General features: G+C 37.0%; 1 protein-coding gene across 1 annotated transcript in view; it reads left to right on the top strand.

Annotated features, from left to right (window-relative positions):
- LOC134528841 (integrin alpha-9-like) overlaps nucleotides 1-27,858 on the top strand; it is a 138,577-nt gene that overhangs the window by 99,790 nt on the left and 10,929 nt on the right. Inside the window, exons 18-22 of the mRNA XM_063362508.1 lie at nucleotides 5,365-5,443; nucleotides 8,903-9,016; nucleotides 10,161-10,410; nucleotides 13,396-13,486; nucleotides 21,767-21,899. Of these exons, the coding sequence (XP_063218578.1) occupies nucleotides 5,365-5,443; nucleotides 8,903-9,016; nucleotides 10,161-10,410; nucleotides 13,396-13,486; nucleotides 21,767-21,899 (667 nt within the window). The remainder of the gene's footprint in view (nucleotides 1-5,364; nucleotides 5,444-8,902; nucleotides 9,017-10,160; nucleotides 10,411-13,395; nucleotides 13,487-21,766; nucleotides 21,900-27,858) is intronic.

Below are 27,858 nucleotides of genomic sequence, written 5' to 3'. Positions count from 1 at the left end.
ACATTGTAGACAGCCTGCCTCTTTGGTGCAGTTGTTTGATGCATCAACCAAATTTGATGCAAGGGTTTCAGGGATAAAATGTCTATATAAGGAGTTTTCCACGAAATTTTTACAAATAATTTTAAGAGTAAATACTGTTGTGTGGGTTCGTCTAAACTAATTGCTATTTAATACAGCCGTACATTCTTCTGTATAATCTTGTATTTCAACTTGTTTACATTCAGTACAAGACAACCTCCTCTCTTACACACTCGCCATAGACTAACTGATACAACATCTTTCCCTTTTTCTTAAGTTTCACAGTCGACCAATACTCTTGACTAGGTAACCCTTATACAGAAACACCAGTTACCTTTCACCTACTACTATACACTCCTATCACTGCTACATGCTAACGTACTAGTCAAGTTCACACTACTACGTACACCCCACAGCTGAGAGTCCCCAGTTCTTCCTTTCACAATATAACCCATGTTCGTCTAATACCTGCTACATTATTGCATTCACCATTGTACTGTTCTGGTTTCCCCCCAGTTTAGTAATAGTCTTTCATCCACCCGGGAGTGGTCTTTACTCTACTAGATTTTCTCGAATTCGGTACATTTACCCCGACATTCTGCTGGGATCGATTGTCCCAGCCCAACCATTCCGGTTCATCGTCAGACTCCAGTCCCCCCGATTCCTGGCTCACAGCTGGCTCTCCTGCCTGGACACTGTCTGTTGCCACTTCTTTTCCCATTTGCCCTCGCCTACTATTAGGTCCACTGACAACTTCACTGGTTCCTAGACTATCTCCTCCTGATACCGTTTCTTCGTAGTCGCTACTTTGGCACCCTGGTCTGTCTCGTGGCCACTTCAGAGGGGCGGGAACCAGATGACATCTGTTACGTCTGTACCTGCCTCCTTCTGCTTCCACGACGTATGCTCTGGGAACTCATAGCTCTGCGGGTGTGCTCACCACCACTCCATATTTTTTTTTGTCTATTACCCATACCCTGTCCTTATTTTGTAAGGGGGCCAGGTCCCGTGTCCTGTGTCGCCGGTTGTACCACTGCCGTTGGTATTCCTTTTCTTTTTGTAAGTGGTTCTTCACTCCCTTGAAGACTGTATCATTGTGTAAGTTCAACGACGGTACTGATGTTCGGACCTTTCGCCCTAGCATAATTTCCAGGGGCGACATGCCCCCAGCCAAAGGTGTGCTGCGATGAGCTAGTAAGGCCTCGTAAATGTCCCCTCCTTTCGTCAGAAGTCTTTTTGCAGTCTTTACTGCTGCCTCCGCACACCCATTAGATTGGCTGTACAGGGGACTACTGGTGACGTGCTGAAAACCATAAGACTGACCAAACTGCAAAAATGTGCTTTTGAATTGAGGACCATTGTCAGTCCTCACTATCTCTGGGATGCTGAATCGAGAAAAGATGTTTTTGCACTCCTGCACAACAACTGCTTCAGTTAACTTGTTCAACTCGGTTAACTCAAAGTACTTTGAATAATAGTCTGCAACCACCAGGTACCACTTCCCTTGACATTTCAGCAAATCGACCCCTACTTTTTGCCAAGGGTAGTCAGGAACCTTTTCTGCCACAAAAGGCTCTACTCCATTAGCCCGGTTTTCCACACAAACTGGGCATGTCTGGATGAGATTTTGTAACTGCGTGCTTAGCCCCAACCACCAGACCGATTCCTGAGCTCGGGCCCTACATCGTGTTATACCTAGATGACCTTTGTGTAGTTGCTGTAAAACATAAGTTTGCAGTTTCTCTGGAATAATTAATCTACTACCCTTCAACAGAAAACCTTTACCCACTGATATATCCCATCGATACTGATAGTATGGTTGGAGCTCAACCGCAACTTGATTTTTCTTTGGCCACTGGCCTTTTGTATACTGTCTTAACTTTATGCACACTGAGTCCTGTTGTTGGTTTTGTTTGATCTGGTCCATTATAGTCTGAGCCACTGACAGGTGATTAATAATCATATTGATCTGTGCCTGCGTGTCTGTCAACAACTCGTCCTCAGCGTTCACCTCCTGCCACGGACTTCTGGACAGGCAGTCCGCTACTACTAACTGCTTCCCTGGTGTATACACAACCACATAGTTGTATTTCATGAGTCTTATTCTAAACCGTTGAAGTCGTGGAGAAAGCTCATCTATACTTTTGGACATCAAAATCTGTATGAGTGGTTTATGATCTGTCTCTAGGGTAACATTTTGCTGGCCTAGTATGTATTCTTGTAGTTTTTCACATGCCCACGTCAGCGCTAGTGCCTCTTTCTCAATTTGAGCATAACGACATTCAACTTTAGATAAAACTCTCGAGCCATAACAGATAGTATCTCGTGTTTCGTCTGTGTTTTGCTGGAACAGTGCAAATCCTAGCCCAAATGATGAGCTGTCAGCACTCACAATAAGCTCCTTCTCCGCGTCAAAGTGTGATAAGCAAGGTGATTGAGTAATAAGGTCTTTTGCTTTCATGAACGCTGCCTGTTGATCCCTACCCCAAACAAATGGCTGACCTTCCTTCAGCAGATCGGTCAGTGGTTGCAATACTTCGGAACGATTTGGGATGAACCTACCCACAAAGTTGACTATTCCCAAAAACCGCAACAGTGCTTGCTTACCCTCAGGTGCTGCAAATTTTTCAATGGCTTGTATTCTACTGGGCTCCACCCTAATACCTTCAGCTGATATTTCATGACCTAAAAAGGTAACTTTACTCACTCCAAACACACTTTTTTCTGTGTTTATAGTAATGCCCGTTGCACTGTACTTTTCCAATACCTGGCGCAATGTTCTGTCGTGGTCTTCAACCGTGTCCCCGAACACCAGTACATCATCAACGTGATATACCACATTAGGGATACCTTCAAGTACTTGTGCTATTTTTGAACTGAAATACTCAGGTGCACAGTTCAACCCAAATGGGAGCCTTTTATACATAAACCGCCCAAATGGTGTGATGAATGTTGTTAAGTGTTGACTTTCCTTACTCAGGGGCACCTGGTAAAATCCAGAGTTAGCATCTAATTTGCTGAAGATCTTAGCCCCTTTCAGTTGTGCCAAGGTATAGTGGATCTTTGGAATAGGGAACACTGGTCGGTGGACGTACCTGTTTAGTTTAGTGAAGTCACCACAATTCCTTACTCCATCGCCTTTGGCGGTTACCACCATAGGAGCGCAGTACTCGGTTGGAACCTCCACTGGTGTGATAACGTCCAGTCGGACCATCCTCTCTAGTTCCTGTTTCACTTTCTTTAACAACGGCAGGGGCACCATTCTTGGACTTGTCAATGCGTACGGTTTAGCTTCTGGTTGAAGGTGAATTTTCATGTCACTTTCCCATTTACCTAGACCAGAGAATACATTTGGAAACTCTGCTTCTACATTCACTCTGTGAACCACTTGAACCACGTCTAATGCTTGAATGGCATGTTTACCCAATAACGGATGGAGCAATTTGCCAATGAAATACACTTTAACTAATTGCCTACGCCCTCGATACTGCAATGTGAGATTCCTGTAACCGACTACATCCAGACTACGCCCATCTGGCCCGCATACATTACTAATGTTGGTTCCTTGTTGTAAGTCTTTTGGGTCCATCATCTCGCTTGGCATGCAGGTGACATCGGCTCCCGTATCAATCAAAAATTCCACCGATCTTTCCAGCTCCACCACTTGTAGGTGTACTTTAAATAGGTTAGATTGTTGAGTGTCCCTTATAACTCCTATCACATAGTCTGGTTCTCCATCTGGATCCGAGAGTTCACAGATGTGATGAAGATTTTTCTTGGTCCTGCACATCCTAGCAAAATGCCCTTGGCGTTCACACGTGTAGCATGTAATGTTCTGGGCAGGACAGTTATTTCTGCTGTGCGTCCCGCACACTTCCCACAAACTTCCCACAACTTCCAGTGTTCTGCATAGATGATTGACCACTTCCCTGATGTTCCCCGGAATCGAAGCTTCGACGTGGATTATTTGACTCAAAATGGGCACTGAATCTACGATTCTGACCTGCGTCTGATTTACTGGAAGGTCCCTTCTTCTGTATGTAATTTATCTGCTCTTGATTTCCACGCAACTGCTGTGACTGTGATGTTTGCAACTCTCCCTGGCGGCACATATTAATGGCATCTTGCAAGGTCAGGGTACACTGGAGCTGCATTTTTTCACTTAGCGAGACGTCTTGCATCCCGACCACTATTCTGTCGCGAATAAGCTCGTCTTTCAAGGGGCCGTAATCACAGTGATCGGCGAGGTTATGCAGGGCCGTAATGAACTGTTCTGCAGTTTCCCCTTTTTGTTGAATTCGCGAGTTGAACTTGAATCTTTCAAAAATTATATTTACCCGAGGCTTGAAGTGTCTATCAAAGGCCTGCACTAATTCTTTGTAAGTCCACCCACTCGTTGGTTTCTCGAACGTGACTATCACTTCATCCGCTTTCTCCCCTAACACATACATTAATAAGTCGATCTTCTCTTCATCCTTGCATTTGTTCTGACCACTGAGATTTAGATAACGATCGAATCGGACTTTCCACTTGAACCAGGCGTTAGGGTCAGTAAAATCCAGAGGCCCCGGTGGTTTAAGCTGTTTCCCAATTACTAGTGATGATTCGCAAGTTTTTTTTTCCTCGCCGCCGTCTGCCATGTTGACGTTTATCATCTCGGGCGCAAGTTCCACTTCAGGTTTTTTTTTCCATCACAATCTTCTACCGGCGAACACGCGAAATCCCACTTCTGACACCATGTTGTGTGGGTTCGTCTAAACTAATTGCTATTTAATACAGCCGTACATTCTTCTGTATAATCTTGTATTTCAACTTGTTTACATTCAGTACAAGACAACCTCCTCTCTTACACACTCGCCATAGACTAACTGATACAACAAATACTAATATCTCAAATTTTACCTAGATTGCAGAAATAATATCTGCCTTTAAATGTAACTTACATAACTATGAAAGTATTAAAATTGTAATCCATAACTATTTTTTTTTTACATTTTAAAGGATTTTATTTGCAATGGATGAAGTGTATGAGAGAGGCTTGAAGCAGTGTTACGTGATTTCAGGCCATTCCTTATAAGAGTCATCCTGTATCAAATTTTATTTCAGTGAACATTTTAAATGAATTTGAAACTTATTGTTTGCCAAACGATTACTTAAAATGTTTACTGTAAAATGTACAATAGTGCATGTTAGTAACTAGTATTGTATGATATCTGTGTTCCAACAGAGCCTTTGACTTACATAGACACTCATTCACATTCAATGAACTTGCAAAGAATGCCAGTTCTTACATCATCACCAAGTTTTAGTTAATTTTATGAAATGTGATGTGGTTTGGCATTGTAGGACATCCGAACAAGACACTTTTTACTTCAGAAAAACCAACGAAAAGGATAATGAAGTGATGTTCATTCATTACTACCAGGTGAGAAAAATAATAATTGGCATTTATGCTATACTCTATACATAATTACTGATGTCAATTCATAGTTTAATATCTCTCAATTTTATCTCAGAGCACAGATTTTATCCATGAGATCTATTGATTGAAAGAGGTTATATTTAAATCTAAGTCTGTGTATTTTTTATAAAATAAAACTATTGAAAAACAGTTCAGTTTGACATACCTATAGATTATTTTGATCTTGTTGGATTATTTACAACATGTGTATGAGTTTTAAGGGGCTATGATACAAACTTTTTTTTTAATTGCATGAATTTTGCAAATTTTGAGGGCATTATTTATTTTAAGGGTTTCAGAGTTAGTCACAATTTGTTTCTTCTGGCCCAAGATAAGATGGATTATTAAATGTAAATAAAATCGGTATTTTCATCCTAATTATAATAAAAAATTACCACATTGTTAATTTGAATGTCATATAGAAACTTATTACTATGATATTGAATATGCAATGACTATTAGTTACCATAACCAGGGTGTCTACCAGATCTAGTAAATGAAATTCCCTGATTTTTCCAGGTTTTCCAGGTCTAAAACTGAACTTTTCCAGGTTTTCTGAAACACAATTATGACATACCACGAAACTGAAAAACTGCATAACAGTACATTGACGGGTTTCAAAGTATTTCAACTCACTTAAATTAGTAAAAAAAAAAAACCTTCTTCCAGACGTGGCCAAAGTGACTCAATTGATGGCAAATAAAACATGCTGCTACAAATATTTCACACACTTACTTTTGCAAAAAACATAAGTAAAAGGAAGCTCCCATCAATTTCGCAGTGACTCAACTTTTGCGTCTATTGCACTTGTTTCAGAACGAGCCAAATCCAACACTCGAGCCTTCTTCAACTGCAATGCCTTGATCTCCTCTTCAACTCTTATTTTTCTGCCTTCTTTTTGTCTGTAGCTTCCTTTCCTTTTTGTTTTGTTTGCAGGGCTTCCTTACGCCTACAACTAGCATTTCTTACATACTGTAACATGAACTTGGTGATATCAACATGCTCTACACCTCCAGAACGTTGAACAAAGTTGTACATCTGTCTTTGTGCGATCAGTATTTCTTCCTGCAAGTTTTCAGGCAGCAGATTAGAATTCACTGAAAATCCTCTTTCCAATGATGCATTTCCATTGGAAAGTACCAACATCATCCTCACAAACTTTAGAAGGCCTGTTTTGGCAGCTACTGTATGTGCCTTAAGAATGAGCATCCACAAGTAATCAAGGCGCCAGTCTTCTCGAGAAAAAGACGAGAACAGTGCTTCAGAATCTTGCGAGGAACATACCAACTGATATGATCACTCAATGTTATCAGCTTCTTGTCCTTATAGCCACTTGTTTTGAAGACATCATTCTAAACTGTAATTCACACACTGTTTCCTCACACCCGAATTTAAAGCCACAGACGGACATAAGCAGGAAATTCCCTTGGTAGGTTTGTACTTCAGGGGACTTTTGTCTTGAAGTTTTTTTACCATAACCTTTAGACAAGTCCTAACATCATTTTTCAGTAACAGGACAGACTTTACTGGTACTTTCTCTTTCTTGATGGCATGGTGTACTGAATAACCCAACTTGATATTGTTAGCAGTCAATAGATTTTCCTGGTTATCTACATCCAATCGAGATATATTGCATTTCTCCCTAAAGCTCTTCAGTACCTCTGGTTTCAAAAACTTTCCTGCCAAAGCTAATAAAATGACTACCAGTGAATCATAGAGAAAAGGTGCCAAGGGTGCTTCACTTTGGAACATTGTGAGAAACAATTCCAGCTCTGATGCCAAAGAGTAGAAGAATGTCAATTTTACTTCTAGAAGATTATCTTCAAGAGCACTTTTCACTACACTGAAAGACACAGATGAAATAGAAACTTCACTAACAAATTTCTTTAGGTGGGGTAACGTTTTCATGGCACGCTTAGCAACTGCAGTATTCCATCTGATTGCACAAAATTTATTGGAAAAAAGCTCTGATCTAGTTATTCTAATGTAATCTGCCCTCCTTGCAGGTACATGCATAAACAAATAGTAACTGTGCCTGAAAAAACTAACAACGCCCAATTGTATAGCAGAAATTCCAGTTTTGAAAGCACCATGGACCGTATAAAGCCCACAGCTACCAATTTCTAGCAACGATGGTGAATCTTCACCACAAGTGTCTGTGATATGTATTTTCAAAGCTAACAAAAATGCCCAGTTTACGTTGAGGGCATCCATAGATACTTAAAATTAAATGCACCTGTCGGTATAATCCGAACGTGGGAAGCACATGCTGCAGTACGTACGTCAGCAGGATAACAGACCAGCTTGAACCAGTTTGTATCATGTGATTTAACGCCACTTCTGAATCCGATGGTAAATAAAAGAAAATGGACGTGGGAACTGTTCGTTATTTTCCATTCAAAAATAAAAAAAATGGGACGCGATACACTTGATGCTACGTCAATGCAAGCAGATCAATAAACAAAAACGTATTGCCAACTACAACCCACCAAACAAAAAATCCCTGATTTTTAACAAAATTCCCTGATTTTTCCCTGATTACAATATTCCCTGATTTTTCCAGGTTTTCCAGGTTTTCCAGGGTCAGTAGACACCCTGCATAACTCAAACCTTGAAGTAAACAATTATTTTATATAAAATGAAAAGATTTATTTTAAAATTTAAACTAAATACAAATAATTATTAATTAACAATTTTTTATTACAAATAACTAAAATTAAAATATTAATTGTTGGAAACATTTACAAAACATTTTAAAAATTTCACATGTTAAATTTTTTCAATAACCAGAGAAAATTTATTAATTTACTAATGCGGGAAATCAGTTAGGTATTACATCTGTAATTCTTTACATTGGGTAGGAACCGCCCAAACTTAAATCTTGGTGAGAGACATGTTGAATGACAATGTCAACCTGTCCCCTTTTATAACACCACGGAAGCCAGGAAAACTGACTGCCGAATGCTGGTTCTGTGAGGCAGACTCACTCCCCTCACTCCGCCTGCATCTATCACCTCGCCAGATGAGAGTATCAAATGAAAGTAATCTTGGAGCGTGATAAAAACAAAGTTTTATGCTGTCATTGTCGAGTTCCGAAAGTACCAAAAGAACCGGGAATCAATTTCTTAAATTCCTGGTTGTTTTACTAAAAAAAAAAAAAAACTATTAATTCTATTTAATGTTTAAATAATATTTGTCATGATAATGCAAACATTTAACATTTTATGTAGTGTGTTCACTCTTGGCACAATTCTACCTTCCTTTTCACTAATGTTATTGGTTTTACATTTTTTATGATTGTCATTTTTTTAACAAATGATTTAATGGCAAACAAGGCCATTTAGTAACACACTTTACCAACTTAGTAAATATGTATATTATTAAGTCTTTACAAAGTATATTGGGTATTATGTGTTGTTTTAGGTAAGAAATTATGGCCCCAGCAATGTTGACTCGTTGCAGCTGAAATTTAGAGTTCCTATTGAAGTGGTAACTGCAGAAGAGACCATTGTATTCAACAAGCTGTATCTTCCCAATGTAAGTTTACATTAACTCCTCCTGTAAATTTTACATGCATGTGTGATGTACATTTCTGTAACAGTCACCCATAATTCATTAGATACTGCAGATGAAACTGCATCTGCAGTTGACAACAGATTTGCACTAGTCACTGATCAGACATTACAGTTAACATATTTTTGAAATGAATCCACCATTATTAAGCTACATCAGATTTTTAACACTCAAGTGATATTTTGTATTTAGTTGACACGTACGAAACATTAACAGAGAAGTAGCACAAGACTTAACTGCTATCATAGGTCTAGAAATTTGGATCCTTCAAAATTTCATATTTTATACCAAAACTGATTTTAAATTCTTCTAAACCAGTTTCTCACTCCAAAATTTTAACTTTTTTTAGGAAAATTTCCATTATTTTTACCCTCTTTGAGCTGAATCCAACTCAGAAAGTAACATCTTCAAGACCTTAAACTGCATCTAATAAATTTACGTTGATCTTTAAAAAAACAAAAAAAACTACTAGCCCAACATGAGACTGAATTCCCCATGATAGGTCAAAGAAGGTTTATAATATGGCTGCTTTCTTTTAATCAAGCTGTGACATTATGTTTGTAAATAGACTCCTGTTTCCATCAAAAAAACAATAAAACAACAACAAAATTTGACAAAATACAGAAACAACAATGATGTATATAAAATTGTATGATTTATTCTTTTGTCGACACTACTCAAAATAGCTGTTAGGTTCAAAAGTCTTTCTTTCAGTGATTTGGACACCACTAATATCTCATAGTTGGCTTATTCTTACGGGGGATCAGTTTCCTTCATTTTGGATTTTGACAATTTTAACCCAACATATGCATGGTGCTGTAGAATGCAAGATATAACTTAGATATTTAATAAAGGCAACATTTGTGAATTTGTGGTACTAGAAATGACACTTGTTTTCATCCATGTTAAGTATATAGTTTAATTAATTTTAGTCCACTTATGTGAATAATGTGGACTTATAATCTGTGACCTGTTATGCCGTATGTTTAAATGTTAAAACGAATCATTTAAACTACAAATAAAGCACTAAAATGACAAATCCATAATAGAACGGACTAATCTATTGTAAGACTATGCAGTGTCAAATCCACTCCTCACCTTCTGTCAGGCCTCCCTCAGTGGCCAGCAGATGTCCTGCTCTGCGAGCAGACTGCAGTTGTTCGAGGAAAACACGGCCCTGGACCGCTGGCTGGAGTCTGCCCACGCCTCAGCACCAGCCGCAGAAACACTGTTCCTCGACTGCAGCCAGCAGCGCGTCCGCTGTGTCACCGTCACGTGTCACCTCCTGGCACCTCTCTCGCCCTCTAAGACGGCCGTGGCCGTTTATCTGCACATGCGCACCAGCTTACAGCGCTTGGGTGAGTCGACTCTGACCCATTTGGACGATCACTAGTGGGTGTGGGAGTGAAATATTAACCTTTGAATGCCACTTTGCTCTCCTGGTCGAGAACTACTTAGGGAAAATTAATAAAAATAATAGTATAAAATTAACATTAGGGCTCAAACGACTGGCATAGGTTTTTATACCATATTTACCAGAATAGGCCACTCCCACCAATAAGCCTCACACCCTTAATATTTATGCCATAAGCAAAAATGTTTGTAGTTAAGAATAAGCTTTGACCCCAACTTTTAAAAACAGGACTTGCTACCATATTTCAAGTTTCTGTTAAATGTTTTTTTTTTTTTGAAACCTGGGTAATTATTCAAAATTTAAAAATGCCATTAAGGGATTCTGTACAACTAATATATTTCTTGGCACCAGAGTTGACGTCTGCCAGTTATTTTTTTCTCAACATTCTTTATCTTGCCACAAGCATACTATTAAATGTATTAATATTACTAGTGAAAACTTAATTAAAAAATACGACTATAAAAACACGGCCCTGAAAGATATCAGGCAGGAAATATTTAATTTACTGTGAATGATTTCTTTACCATGATGAGATGAAAAATGCATCATGAATGTAAAATGGCTACTGACTGCAGCAGTTTTGTATACAGCCGTGAAGTGCCGCTAACATCTTGGCTATGAATAACCTAAATCAGTGCTAAGTTACAAAGATTATAAACAAAATAAAATGGAAAATTGCTGAAGAAGCACATGCAACAAATTATCACCTACCAAATACAAATTTTATTGTAATATACCATTACTTGAAAACAATTACAGTAAAACCTCGCTCGTACGGCCCCCGGTTCGTACGTACACCTCGGTTGTACGTACAGATTTTCGGGGAAAAAAAAAGACGTTTAAAAATATGAAAAATTGTAAGAAATACATCAAGTTAATTAAAATACAGTCGCATCCTGCAGCATTCAGAACAAATACGGGCTACATTACACATACGCATTGCGCCACAGTAAAAAAAATTAAAAAAAAGGGCCGCAAATTGATGGAAATTTACCGTCAATAACGCGCCGTGCCCGGAGAAAGGTCATTGTACTCGATCAGCTGTTGTTACGGCGCGGTGTAGCCACCGGCTTGCTCTCTCTCTTCTTTGAGCTGTGCATGCACAGTATAACACACTCAACGCTCCACCCAGACTCGTGACCTTCCATCAGCAGCCAGCCAATAGATGTGAGCTTAGCGGAAAAAAATATAAGCTCCACCTCTTTTATGGCATAATGGTCACACTCACGTAATCGTCGCACCCATATTTTAGGCCGTCAAAATTGGAATAAAAAAACTTCTCGCGTAAACTCGCATGATGTTTTTGGTCCCGCTAGTAGATGCCGAGCGCTTTGTGTAGGTATATTTTCCGAATAAAACTATGTATTTTAAAGTAGAAATCTAATATTTATTCTGTCATTACCACTTATTTAATAAACGGAAAAATACGTAGTTGTGTGACGTGTAAATTTTATTGTAAAGACTTTTTAAACATTATTTCCTTTATGAGATCGTCTGCGTCGCCGCGTTGTACTGATGTAGGAATCTTTTCAGTATAAAACGATGTACATATTTTAAAGTAGAAATCTAAAATTTAATTTGGTCATTACCACTTATTTATTTGATTAATGGAAATATGAAATTGTCTGACGTTTAAATTTTCTTTTAAAACCGTTTTTAAACGTTATTTCCTTTATCTGATTGTCCGCATTGCCGCGGCGTACCGCTTATAAAAATGTAGCCAGCGCATCATTCATGTTTGGTTAAGTTGCTTCCCGTATAGAGCGCGCGCACGTAGTCAAATATCGATATCTTGCCGATTGGATGAAACGCGCGCGCTCTCTGTCAGGTGCCGAGTTAACTACATTTGATGGCCCGTATTCTTTCGTGGCAAGTGTGTACTCCGACACGTTAGTTCACGTTAGATTCAAGTGGCTTGCGTTTGCGATAGAGTTTTGGTTTTTCTGTTTAAAGTTGAAGAAAGGTTTTTGTTTAGTGAATTATTAATATAAATAGTTCGGCATTCTCTTGTATACTCCACCTTTTTTTAAATAAACATACTTTCCATGAACGGGTTTTGTATTTATGAATAACTTTACCTAACAAAAATTTTTTTTTTCCTGCATAATCGTCGCACCCCTACTTTTCAAACTTGATTTTAAAATAAAATGTGCGACGATTATGCGAGAAAACACTGTATTGGTCAGGACTCCTAGTTTTGTAAGCCCAAGGTCCCAGTAAGGTCAAGGATTTTTACAGAGGACAAATATTTTCCCCGAGTTCAGAACTGAATGTTGTGTTGTCCTTTATATCCATACTGCTGGCAGCAGTGGTGAACTGACGTAGAATCACCCTGCCATGAAAACCTCAGAATTTCAATGGCTTCCACCAGTGCGCCGTTAACATGGGTCATCTCGCTCAACATTATGGAAATAGCTCAGCTCTCTGGGTAAGGGTGTACTCAGAATGGCCATACAATGGATGTTCTTGGTGCAGGTACATTACTTAGTGCAATCCAGAGTAGTTTGTAGTTATGAAATTCTGCTAAGATATTTATGAATATGAATTTATTAAATTGTTCTCAAAATAAAAAAAGAACAAAAATGTTCTTTTTTGATTTTTACAATCAAACTACGTTTAAATATTTTATTAGATTATGAAGATGCTTGAAGGTAAATCATAAAGCAGTAGGCCTACTAAAAAATTGTTCCCAGTTTTAAACAATTTTCTTTGTAGGTACTAATTTAAATACATTTATAAAGTCATACATTTACAGTTTACATACTTAAAATAACTTGGAATCTAAGTAATTTAAACACTGTAAATATATAAATATGTGTTTTGAATATTAAGTTATGAATTAAAGTTGATTGTTATCCTTACCTTAAGCTTTTGTATAAAAAGTAGTGTAATATAAAATTAACTTCAACTTTAAAATTTTTTATTTCAGCTCCAATTTTGGGAAGGAGAGAAGTTATAATACTGTCAACTTTGGGAGGTGTGTGGAACCAAAGTGAATCCAGTTTGCCACATATGGAAAGGTAAGTGGTATAGTGGTGGTAGAGGCAGAAAGACATTGCATATTTATAAATTAATATACAATACCATGACATAGGGATCGTCCATTAATCACCTGAGGCTCGAAAGGGGGGTGGGGGGGGGGGGGGAAAATCACGAAATATCACAAGGGGGGAGCGGGGGTGTAGAGAGATATCACGTGTATTTTTTTTTCGCCCGATTTCTACTAAACCGAAAAGCGATGCGTGACCTTGACTCGCCGTAGCCAGGCAACAATATCCCCACCCGCCGCAACATGAACCACCCGGCTCGGCTTGCCAGACACTATAGCCCGTCCCACTCTTAGATTGCAGTACACGGCTTATGGCGCGCGCTGTTGCCAAATCTCCAACACATTACGAATTTCAGGAGATGTGTGTCTTTGTAATTCCGATCGAACAACAAGCATTTTAAGAAATCATATCGTAATTTATAATATTTTATACTATTACACATATAAATTTGTAATAATGCAACTTTTATGTAAATTTCAAATAAAAACTACCTTAGACGAAAATTTCTAATAGTTTTCTTTTATGTTCTAAAAATCCTGGGCCCGATAAATGCCGTATTTTTGGACAAGTCATGTCCAAAATGATAAATAAAGTACGGTAATGGAAATTCTCGGTCGAGTAAGCTATGGGAAAAATCCGAACAATTGGGTCTAAATGGGGAAGATTTTTTGAAAAACAGAAAAATCGCAACAACTCCCATAATATGAATAATATCACATCCGTTTTAACGTAAGATAACTCGGAGTACCTAATGCCAAAAAATATTTTCTAAATAAATTTTTGATACGACCAGCCATAACTGCATGGGTTCGAAAAATATTTTCACCGGACAAAAAAAAATACGTATCTAACTGCCTTAGTAGACACCTTAACAAATCTGTTTAAATTGTTTGTAAATATCATAATTATTTTCCAAAACTTTGTCTAAAACAATGTTTGATAAGATGCTTGGTGTTGAGAAGGATAGAAAAATAATTCAAAATTTTGTATCATGATTGCTGTTAAATTCCTTCGTATTTATTTCATACATATTACATATTATGTTCAAGATTCGATTTAATATTTTTGTAACAACCAATACTGCAAGGGGAAGAAGAAAATATGGGTGTAAGGATATAAAAATCCCTTTTTGTTCTAATGTAAAGAAATATAATCATCAAAATCTTCCTGAGCCTTTAGGCTGTGCCGATAAGGAATTTTTTTTTAACTTTAACTTACAACAAGAATCTGTTCACACACATTTCATTCATGGGAATTTATACGATAAATGTAACGTTAACTTGATTAAGAAATTAATAACATCACATACCTTTTTATCACTATCGCTACCGCTGACCAATGTTGATACCCCTTCCATAAGAGTAGCACAGAGCTGACCAGAAGAATGGTAAGCTTCCTTAATTGCATTGCACATACTCATATTTTTTGAAAAATACTCAAATACATTCAACACAATCTTGCGCTCCCTTCCGTGTAGCCTACCGATATAATTTATTTTCGGTGTTCTATATTCCATATTTTATATGTACGTAATAAAAAAAATGTAGAAAATAATATCACGTATGTTAATATATAATTTGTCAAAATTACAACTGTAACGAGTCACTGGACACAACGCGTTGCTTCGTCACGAGACGCGATACTAACTGGCAGGCTGGTTTTCAGAAATGCGTGTCTAAGGAAATACATGGTTGACTAAGGAAGCCATGTATTTGAAATTGCTTGCAGGACAAAACCCCACTTATCTAAACACACGACCCTGTTTCCTCTTACGACGGCAGCTTGTGAGAGAAACCTCTATTGCAGCGCGCTCTTTTACTGATAAGACACATCTTTAACAGCTATTTCCACGGAAACTGTAGAAGCAATTGAGAGGGAGCTGCTTTTAAAAACTAATTCAATTCATTGTGAACATTTTTCACGCTTTCGTCCCCCATCTATCTTTAATAGAAAAAAAGTTTTCCGCTGGTCAACTTTTTGATGTGTCAGTTTGTGAGAAAATGCATTTCAATATATTAAAAAAAATATTTAAGTGAAACCTGTACAGTTTTTGTCTTAACATTTGTTCGGTGGCGTCCTTAGGCATTAATTTATTATAAAAAAAAATCTGAATGAAATACAAAAGTAGGTTAATTTTTTTTTATGTGAAACATCTCGGAATACTTCAAAAGAGTTCGTAGTGAATAATTTATGTTTTTTAATTTTTTCGGACACTTAAAATATTGTTAAGTATTCAAAATAAGCATTGCCTGGTGCGCATTTCGATGCTATACAATATGAAAAAAAGCTTGGTCCAAAAATTAAAATTTTAATTTCGTTTGATATTTGGCAACGACGCACGAAGAAACAAGGACATCGCTAACGGCAATCGGCGTGTGTTAGAGAGAGAGAGAATGCGCCCATTTACTTCCACACTGCAATCTAAGAGTGGGATGCTCTATAGTAAGACTGTGATTTTGGCACCGAATACATGCGTAAATCACATATAAGCCTTTCCTTTATTATTTTTATGCCAGTGAGAATAAACCTGCAACCTAAATGTGTGTCTGGACATTTTTATCACTGTGCTTAATTTTCCAGAATTAAATTAGATTATACCTATATTTAAAGATAATATTCCGAAATTTTTAAAAATATTTTGCCCAAAAAAATACACGTGATTTATTGGGGGGGGGGGGGGGGGTGTTTGGTCTGAAACCTCACCACAAATCACTAGGGGGGAGGGGGGGTTAAAAATTTGCTAAAAAAAACATCACGTGATTAATGGACGACCCCTTACCAGACAGAATGAGGGAAAGAAAATTCATTATTAACTTTAGTTTTGAGTGGTCAACTAAAGGTTTACAGCAATTACTGGCTGACAAAAATGTTAGGCATCTAGAAAGAATTTGTCAGTTGGCTGTAATAATATGAATACAGTAAAAACCCTGTTTAAAAGCCTCTCAGATGGGAAAAGGAAAAAATTTTCTTCTTCATAGCTTGTTAAAAGTATACATGAATAAATTGACAAGTGGTAATGTTTTCTGATGATAACTAGGGCTTAAACTTATAAAACAACCAAATATTTAAATTTCTTATTGAAAAAATTAATTATTTTTTGTAGATATGGTTGAATAAAAATGTACAAAAATATACAATAATCAGGTTGTGTGTGAAAAAAGTTTAAATTAGAGGATTCACTCATTGAACACACATACTAATTTTGTTTTTAATCCCACTTTTAGTTGACGCCATATTACTAATAAATAGGGCCTGGAAAATTTCGGTGTTTTCAGTATGCAAACAGCGGTACTTTCAAATTAGAAAAGCGGTGGTTTAAAGTCGGTATTTTCGTTATGCAATGGAAATTTTACCGGTATTTTAAATGTTGACTAAATTGTGCAGTTATTGAATATAATAGTTTACATATTTAATAAACAATCCATGTATACTAGGAATAGGCTAATATGCATAATAACAGCCAATTAAATCCAAAACAGTTACACAAAACAGACACGTTGCTATAGATGTTTGCAACTACAAACTGTCTTTTTTTTTTTTTTGGCTGCCAATGCCACATGCTTAGCCGACTTTAGGTGTTTGTCAATGAAATCTTTTCTATCCCATGAAACTTTACAGTTGCAAAATTTGCACATCACTGTGCTATTGTCAGTACAATAAAACCCATGTTTCTGATACTGATATGCTCGTATTTAATGGAGTGGAGGAACACGGGGTTGCCACTTGAACAAACCCCAGCGCACAAATAAGAAGAAACTTAGTGCGAACTATACCCCAGATCAATTTTGAGCATCAAAACCATACACGAACACGGCTTATGTAAAAATAAGGTAATTATGCTGAAACACAAGACTTGGGTTAAAGGATACTTTAACCTTGTGTGGATCAGGTAGAAAACATTCGGCTATAAACGAAAGAAATTAGAACAATGCTATCCTGAAATGCTGTGACATGTTTTTGGAGTAGATAATCACAGCGACAGACCGACAGGATGCGCTCGTGCCCTTGCCGTCAGCGATGTTTATTTTGACAGCTCAAGCAATTATCTTTTCCACATCCCTTCGCAGCGTAAAAAAAAAAAAAAAAGAGAAAAAAAATCACGCTGACAGTTTCTCACGCAGAAGGTTGAAATAAGGGAGGGAATGTGTTGAAATGTTAGTTGGATAAGGAGTGGGGGGGGGGGGGGGGGGGGGGAATTGTTTTTACATGGTTTGTGGCTCTGGGAGGGATGAGCCTTGAAGAATTAGCAGGGGATGGGAGAGGTAAGCGTCGCGTCACGTCACGTATGACGTCAAGCCGCCGGGCGGGTAAGATAACATGACAGCTGAGACGGCTTTTCGTGCGATAGTGGACACGCCGAGCTCAGCTAGACTTTGCCGTGTGGACAGTCTAGAGGGGTGGTATCTATTTTTAGACGTCTTTTGTATGCCTGGCTGCTTACAGTACAGCTCTCGCCAAGATAAACGTGAACACATAGAGCCCAACAAAGTGTAACAGACTTGTTTTTCAGCCGATTTTACTCAAATTTTCGACTTTCTCTGCTCAAATTTTTCACGTTTTCTCAAAAAACGGTCATATAAACGGAATGGACGCATCAGAGGGGGCTCGCATCGGCGGGATTCTACTGTAATGGTACTTTTCGGGGATATATTCGCAGTGTAATATAGAAATGTTGTGGTTTTCGCGAATGTACTTACTTTTCGCGTTTTCATGCGAAATTCGCAAAATTCGCGATCGCGAAAAATTCCAGGCCCTACTAATAAATTAATACTACAAAACCAAAATATAATTCATATCTACTAAAATAAATTGACAACAAAAACTGTGATCAGAACGTGAGAAGGAACTAAAATAATATAAACAATAATCATAACTATCATCATAATAGTACACAGTAACCATGAAAGAGTGTGGGCTATCAAATATAGTTTACTCGGCACCAGACAGAGAGTGCGTTGCATGCCATTGGTGAGCTATCAATATCGATATTCAACGTGCACACACACTATTCAGGCATCACCCTTAACAAGTACGTCTTAAGCGAGTTTTACTGTACATATGAATAATATAGAAGGGTTGTGAAGTATGAGTAGCAAATTATTTAATTTCCTAATTTCCAGAATAGCTAACAAAACGCATCAATGTTGCTGCCATGGTTAGATTACTATTTTTATCAGACATATTATGAGCATCAGTCAATTAATGCAGCAAATAAGAAGTACCAAACTCAGAGTTTTCTTGTGAACAGTTTCGTAAGACAGCCTTTCCATCACTTCATGGAGTTTGAAAGGGGCTGTATGGAAGATTTTCACATGGGCAGGTGGTCATATTATTCAACTACATAGCTAGTATACTTTGCATTTAGACATTATAGCAGGTTGATGTATGAAACAGCGGGTACATGAGACACCCAGATACATTAAAGGTTCCGAACAACAGAGGCAAACTGCAGGAATGGAGAATTGCTGTATTTTTCAAGCATTGCACAGTCCTACAACATCTCTGCCTGCCATCCGGGTGCAGTTTCTGGATGTTGCACCATGTTTAATAGTGAATCCCAAGTCCCATGACAAAACCTACCCATGTTGTAGGAAAAATACACTGGCATTTCTCCTATGTCGTGCCATAGCATGTAACTTCAGATGACCTTTGAGAGCACGACAGCATAGCAGCTTGTCACTGTAACCTCTTATGTTACCCCTTGTAGGCAGCACCTTTCAACAAGACAACACTTGTTCACACACTGCAAACATGTATTTTTTTCTTTTTTTTTAATTTAACGATCATTGGCTTTGCCGAAAACCAGACACCATCTTATTTGCACACATACACTCTTTACCTGCCTGCCAACTCGCTCTGCGAGTCTCTACTGCATACCTCAAGCTTGGGCACCACAGCACTCCCAGACTTCCATGTCCGGTTAGCTCCTTAGTTGGAACGTCTGCTCATTGCTGAATACTTGCACGCCACTCCCTCTTGTGACAGTTGTGCATGCACATATCAGTTCATACACCAACCCTTGTTACTGGTACAGCCCGCTTCATAATTATGTTGAGGGAACCACCCAAAATTTAATAAAATTTATACTCAAGTTACATAACATAAACTAAATTAAAGTGGGCACAACTTAAACGAACACCTTCAACAATACACGAGGCCATACCTCACATTTAAAGTTTGAAGAAAGTATGAAAGAATAGCGCATTCCTAATTTAAAATATCAAAATAAGCCAAAAACACATTTATACGTAAATATGATGGAAAGTTTTCTTGTCTGTTTGGCTCTATGCAATGGATGGCTAATGAAAGTCGTGATTGGGTGCAATCTATGGAAGTTTTTTCCCATTTTTCCCCCCCTGCCTTATGATTGTAAACAAATGTTTTGAGGTTAAGTATTTGATATATGTATTGTAGATACTAGTTGATTTTATTTAGCTTTTAGTATCAGGGTCAATTACCTACATATACAAGTTCCCTGAAGCAGTTCCAAAAATTGTGGTTCATCAGTGAATGGTGTATATGCAGAAAGTTTTTTAACCAGAACCTTACAATATTATTGTGACAGACAGGAGAAACAATATGATGTAATATTGCACTGAAACAAGTTACATGAATTTTTTCAACCCAACTTCATTAATTCCAAGTTGGTATTGATATGTGCACTGTTCATAAATGGCACTTTTTTGACAGGTACATACTTCAGCTAACATTCAGAATTTGATGGCTGAATATTTTCATAGCAAACAAAACAAACACAGATTGATGTAGTTTCACAATAGCTTTTAATTATAATGTATCATTTATCTTGTTAACTTTATCAGAAGATTCAGCTGTCAATGTCTGAATATTCCTTGCAATATGTGTCAACAACATGACCCCTTATTTTAACACAGAGTTATCTTTTTATTTCCTGTTTTTTAAAAACTGTATATGCAATGTGTAAAACATGTTTTTGATTAGAGAATAACTGTAGATAGTTACAATAATTGACTATTGTACAGCTACCAACAATTTTTTAAGAAACTGTAATTATATTAACTGCTATTTTTTTTCTAATTTTTGCTGAATTATTAAATTTCAACTTGATGTAAGTTTTTGGACATACGCCATTGCTAAGAACTTTTTCTGTTGAAGAAAAACTAATAGCAGTTCCCGAAACGTCGCTTGTTTCTGTTTAGGTAAAACTATTGTATTTGTTTGTTTTTTCGTTTTGTCATGTTTTTTGTCTCGCTTCAACTGTTGTGCTGAATTATTTTGGGTTTCTATATTTTTGTGTTGTCATCATTTGTGGGGATTTTTTCGTTCTCTTAGTACATTTTTCTTTGTTTTTTCTTTGTTTGCTGACCATATTCCTGTTTCGGAATATTTTGTGGTGTTCATATCCTTGTTGACAACAGCAATTGTTTGCTTAATTTTGTGTGTTTTTTGTATTTTTTTTTTTTGAGTATTTTTATTTTTATTTTTATTTATTTATTTTATTTTATTAGTTTTTCTTCAACAGAAAAAGTTCTTAGCAATGGCGTATGTCCAAAAACTTACATCAAGTCATGCACTCCCATTGCACAAATCTTTTAAAGATAATATTAAATTTCAAACTAATGCAATGTAAATGTTACAGCCCAAAAATTAAATGGTATTTTTTTTTTAAGTGTCTCTACAGAAGCTTTGTAATACAGCTTCAAAAGCAAAGATTGTGATGACAACAAAGATCAAAATTCCAGTTTGATGCATCACAAATATTATTTTTTCTCCATTTGTGACATGCAACACACAATGTAATTTTTTTACCTTAGATGCACATCAACAACAGATTAACTCTCTCATTGTTACCATTGAAATATTTTTTTCCCTATAAGTATTATCTGTGTTCCAGACTAAAATATCTATTGCTGTAAGTGACCACTGTAAAATGCAAAGCAGGAGGAGGAATAGTAGGTATTAGTTGTGGCACTTTGTCATTTCTACTTCAATGGATGGCAAAATTGGGATAATTTTAGTAGTCATTGCTGCAGGAAAAAATAATGGAATTTTAAGAAATCAAAAAAGAAGCAATAATATCTGGGGGGGTGGGGGGGGAACACAAAGCGTTAATTTCTCAGCAGCTCACATACAAGAATCAGTATGAACACAAAGATTTCACAGATTAATTTAATGACAAGCTAAACTTTATTCTTCTGCTAGCCTATCGGTATGTAATTATTGTCCTGATGTAAGAAGTGGTGCGTGTGTTGAAGTGAGTGTGTGTGACAGTTTCGCGATGAAGACGGTGGAGACAGTCTTCAGGTTGAAGACCACCAGAGGCAACTTGGAGACGTGGGTGCTTGCCATTGCGACGGGGACTGGCATGCTACTGTTCCTGCTACTAGTGATGGCACTCTTGAAGGTAAATTATGGAAGTTTTTTTGTCAGCAAAATCTTTTATCTTCAGGTTTGCTTGAAACAAATTTTTTCATGACCAATCACTATAAAAACACAGGTATTGTAAATAAAGGAAAAACTGTGCGAGAAAAGGGCTTTGGTGGCAGGAATTGACGACAGTTATGGCAGAGAACCTGGCGTGAGACAAACATAACATGGTGGCAGCTGTGTTATCGTCGTTAATAAATCAATTTTTCAATTAACTTTCATAGTATGATCATACCTGCGCATGATAATAGTGTTCTGTAATGTAAAGGGGCAGTAGAGTGCACAATTACATAGAAGGTGTGCCAGTTAACCTGTACAGCTTCAGGCAACAGAGACACCTTTGTAATGAAAAAAATGGATCAAATGGTTTGATAGGTTCCAGCTGGCATCAGAACTCCCATCAAAAATCAGAAGATAGTGAACTGGTTTTTCAGGTTTTTCTTCCAAGAACAGGAAGCACATTGCCCAACAGCATTTTTCTCAACAGTTTTAGTTGGTTCACATGTTCTGCTAGTTTCCTCACTTTTTCTTACATTGCTGAGTTCAAGTTTGCACTGTAACATGTACTCTCAAGTGGTTGACACACTGGTTATCAGACAGGATTTTTTCCAGATATCCTTGGAAGTTCATGCTGCATGGTTAGGGACCCTGAAAAATGGTAAATAAAAACTACCAATAGCGGTGCAAAAAAACTAGTGAAAGCGGTGTAAAAACCCCTGGTAAGAGCGGTATAAAAAAACCAGTAGAAGCGGTGTAAAAAGTCAAAATTTTTAATAAAGCGGTAAATAAAATTTGTTTCACTTAACACGTAGTACATTTATGTAAGGGGGGGGGGGAGGAGAGAATACAGGAAAAGTGAAAATAACTTAACTGTTAAATTTTAACTTTCATTATGAGATAATATTGAAAACATCTTGCTATTTTAAACACTTGAACATTTACACATTTAAAATTGTAATATTAATATAAACCCTTGTTGGGAAGTTGCAAAATTTGCACATCAATATTTGATTCTTTGCATCAAATACATAAAATCCGTCAGTTGCAAATTGATACAATTTTCGGCATGATTTAAACGCTTGTAACACGTTTAGATATGGCGAATTGCAATTGTATAACTGTTGTTTAAATTACATGCTTCATTCGAGGGCAAAGTACTAGCTAAATTACTGTTTCAGATAAATGTGTGAATATATAAATTCAAGAGTAACACTTAAATCCACTTTTCAATCTAAAAAAATATATGAAAAGTGTGTATTCAACAATAAGCAGCATCAAAACAAACAAGCCCGGAGTTTCTGAGCCAAAGATAAATGTTTCTCCGAACGTCTCAGAGAAGATGAGATAAAGTGTGTAAGTTTTCTTCACAATACATCAAGGACGTCATTTTGTATGGAAGGACGCCATGTTGGTAAAATTATTGTTTTTTTTTTTTTGTTTTTTTTTTGTAAATTACCGTAATTCGGTATTGACTTCAGATATATTGTGAATGTTCTAGAAAATTAAGACTTTTTTTCCGTATAAATGGGGTTTGAAAGAAAAAAGTAAAGATTCACAGCGAAAAATTAAAAAATTCAACATGGCGTCGCAATGATAAAGTGTTTATGTACTTTCTTTTCTATGGCTTGTTATGGCCGTTAGGAAACCCGTTGGCCAACGAAAGAAAACAAAACAGTTGTGTTATTGTTAGGTTAATAAACGTAATAAACCCGTTTCTTGAACCCGAGGGCGTTAAAATATGAAGTTACTTATATTATCAAATTATAAAGTGAAAAAATGATTTGCCTAGGCGTCGTTCTGTAAAATATTTTCGTGTAGTGTGGAGTTTTATCTTTGACTTGTAAACATATTCTTGCGCAAATCTTAAAAATAGTGATTTTAAATGGACTATTTCGTGCGAAATTTTGTGAAATAGAGGAATTTAGCCCTATTTCGCGCAAAGCGAGAAAAATGGCAAATTTCGTGAAATTTCGCGGAATTTCGCGACGCATAAACGGTTTGTAAGACAATAAAAATAACATAAATTGTTGGTATGTTGACCCTATATGCTTGTATAAAAATTTCGTGAATAAACCATTCGCGAAATAAAAGGGTCCCTATGCATGGTATGTTAGCTTGAAATATATAGGTATTATACAGTTGTTGATGTCAGCAGTGTTCAATAGAGTGAATAAAAAAAAGTTAGTAGCCTATTAGAGCTACTCCTTGCTACAGAATAATTGGCCTCAGTTCCTTCACAATGTCAACACTTCGTTTTATGATATTGTAAAATCTCAACATTTATGGCTTGCAAACATCTGTTTCTTCATCAATTGTGTCAATGGTACATTGTTGTCAAGAGCAGTGCAACTTTGTTTTTCTTCATAACAGGTGATATCCTTTCCATCCTTTCCAAAACCAAACACATTGCTGGGACTAGGGTATATTTTAACTTGTAGAAACAGGTGTGGTATCTCCATTTTAGTTTTACAAATGCTAAGTACTAACCAGCGATAATCAATAGCCCCTAACTTTTTTCTTTAATCAAGAGCAAGTGGAATGGACGTAAACCAATTTTCTGAGGTAATATTCCGCCCAGTCCCAGAATTAAGAGTTAACATCCTTTCAAAAACTTTGTGAGCACGTTTTCTACCTTGAAAGGACCATTAGACTGAGTTCTAGCATAGGCTAATCCCATGTTAATTGTACTTTTTCATCAGTATAGACAAAATAATATTTATTCTATTCTTTGCAGACTTGTTGTTTATGTATTGCCGAAAACTACACTGGCCTAAAACATTTTCAAGATGTCGTCCACAGTCAGGAGTGTAGGCAGAATTTCATTTCCGGAGGAGATAAGAACTTCTTTGCCTGCTGTTTGCTTTCCAATTATTTCCTTTGTTTGTGGGAACAATATATTTTTTTTTAAGATTTTGTGTTTGCTTCTGTTCACAGTTGGTACTCATTGATGGTGTGCTCAGCACAACGACTTACAAATCCATCATACAACTTCCAGACTAGGCCCAATTTATCCTATGCTCATCATTCTGCTCTATCATTAAATTAATCAAAATATAGAGCAGGCAATAAAAAATGAGCTCTTCGTAGACAGTATTGCACCTGTGCCATCAGTAGCCGATAGGACAGACAAATTTATGTGAACTGCTCTTAGTGCACCTGCTAAATAAATCAAAACAAAAAGACTTGAGTTTTTTCCACCACTATTTGTATCCATTGCATCTCTTTCACATTCAAATTTTTAGGAAAATCTTCTTGCATTCAAAATGTTGGTAAAGTTCAATAGTTCATCAATCACACGGTCTGAGAAAAAACAACTCCAGCAACTGCATTCCAATATTATTTTATTTCATCACCCATGTCTACATTCCACCGTGTAATATCATCTTTTACTGGATATATTGTACTCTGTAGAATGTATTGTTCATTATCACTTTCAGCACCTAATATTTCCATTGCCACTTTCCAGTCAGTCATCTTCAATTTCAGAAGTATTACGTCAGATATTCATCAAAAATCCTGGTCGTAAATTTTTTATTCCTTTTTACTCTTAAAACTTGCGCATTAAATTTGTAAAACAACAAACACTGGTCATCTTACATCACATTACATTTCCCAATAATACTGTTGCCTTATAGGTCCCGACAGTCTTTCTTTCAGGATACGGCCAAAAAAATATGTTATGTTAGAGGACACACACAGTCATAATGACCAGACAAATCATTTGACACATTCACTCGAGTTTAAAGAGAGACCAGAACTGATGAAAAACTGACAGCATTGTGTTACTGTATCACAATGATGCAGCTACTACGAAGGACGCACAGGGTAGATAATGTACTGTCTGGTACAAATGGAAGTTAATTACGCCCAGTTATTTTGACAGCAGCACACCCAATTAAGGGTGAATAAATCGCTTCTCCAATGATGAAGTGGATGAAAAGTCAAATGAAAAATCTCTTTTAGGGCAGCCCAGTGTACGACATATGGCTGGACTAGTTTCTACATCGAGGCAGGTGACAAAACTCTCCCAGGTATAAAATTGATTATTGAAGTGAAACAACAAAATAGGCTGGATGAGATCAGCCATCCATCAGATACGTAGCCCGGGGGAAGACGGACCCCTCCCTTCCCGGATTAAAAATAAAAACAAACAAACAAACAAACATGCGAAGACAGAATAAGTTACTTACAGCAACATATACACAATGTTACAGAGAAATTATTTTGAAACCATTATTGTAATTGTTATACAGTCAAACCTCTATCTATCGTTTTTCAGGGGACCAACAAAAAAATTCAGTAGATGCGGACATTCAATAGATGTGGACTTCACTCGTAGATTTTGAAAAAATATTTCAACCTCAAAATTAATGTCAGAAATGTATCAGTTACTTGTCATTAAAGTTTAATCAATTGAAAAAAAAATTAAAATGGAAGAATTTTACTTCATACAATTTACACTATGCACAATAGACCTACAAAGAAACCTAGGCTAGTTACGAAAAATACAAGTCAGGTACAGTACATACAAAAAATTAACTCACCTAGTCCTTGAGTTCCTCAATGTGTACTTTTACTCTCCCTATTAAAAAAAATTATATGTAATAAAATACTAATTAAAAATAACACTATAAAATTTGAAATATTCTGTATTTAAATTGCACTTTCACACTAACTATTTTTAACCACTTTATTTCTTCTTGAAGAAGTCATTTATGGTTGACTGTCTTACATTCTCTCTTCTCACGTTTAATAACATCGCCTCCATTCGAAGCATGGTATCTTGATCCTGTTCACTCATTCTGCGAGCGTAGCAGAAAGTCTTCAGTATTTCCAGTGCACAATGTGCTTCAGCAAATGATGGAACCTTCTCTGCTGGCAAATCAGCTTCTTCTTCCTCTTCTTCACTGCTGTGCTGATGTACTGCTTCTGTAGCCTCGCACATTTCATCCACGCTCTGGACACCACAAGTAACCACTTTTTCATCACAAGTAGCATAAGAGTCAAAGCCTACATTATTCTCATCAAGTTTTTTGAAGTCATCTTCAAAGTCGACATCATCGGTTTCAACCACAGAACTAGATGGAATTTCTTGTGCAACTCCACACTTGGAAAAGCAGTTCTGAATCACTATGGGAGTGATCTTCTTCCATGATGCTGCTAGGTAATGAATAGCTTGCAGGATGTTAAGCTTTAATTCCACCTTGGAATCTTCACTCTTGGAATCAAGAAGTCCAACAACTTTTCGCACGAACATCTTCCGGTACTCATGTTTAAAACACTTGATAATTCCCATGTCAAGAGGCTGGCATACACTGGTACAATTTGCAGGATAGAAGACAACCTTCACATTGCGAAGAAATGTGACGTCTTTAGGGTGTGCAGCACAGTTGTCCACAAACAGAATTATTTTCCTGCAGCGAGTTCCCATAGTGCAATCCAAAGTACGCAGGAATGATGTAAAAATCTCCACAGTCATCCAAGCATTTTTGTTTGCATGGTATTTTACCGGTAATGTCTTAATGTTTTTGAAGCACCTGGGCTTCTGAGATTTTCCAATGACAAGAGGTTGAAGCTTGTCGCTGCCATCACTGTTTGCACACAGCAACACAGTCAACCTTTCCTTCGACATCTTACCCCCGTGACAGGCTTCACCTTTCATGGCCAATGTTCTGTCGGGCAGGCAGTTGTAAAAGAGGCCTGTTTCGTCAGCATTGTAAATATCTTTAGGTGCATAACCGTCTGTAATTTTTTGAAGGTTATTTAACCAATCAGTTGTGGTTTCAACACTCACACCAGCACTCTCGCCACACACCTTCTTGTAAATTAAGCCGTGACACTCTTTAAATCTTGCTGCCCAACCATTTGATGCAGAGAAATTTTCAATGCCCAACCTCAGGGCAATCTGCTTTCCTTTCTCTTTTAATATTGTTCCA

Source organism: Bacillus rossius, chromosome 2 (assembly GCF_032445375.1).
Source record: "Bacillus rossius redtenbacheri isolate Brsri chromosome 2, Brsri_v3, whole genome shotgun sequence".
In the NCBI taxonomy this organism is placed as follows: Eukaryota; Metazoa; Arthropoda; class Insecta; order Phasmatodea; family Bacillidae; genus Bacillus; species Bacillus rossius.
This window is presented reverse-complemented; position numbering and strand designations above follow the sequence as displayed.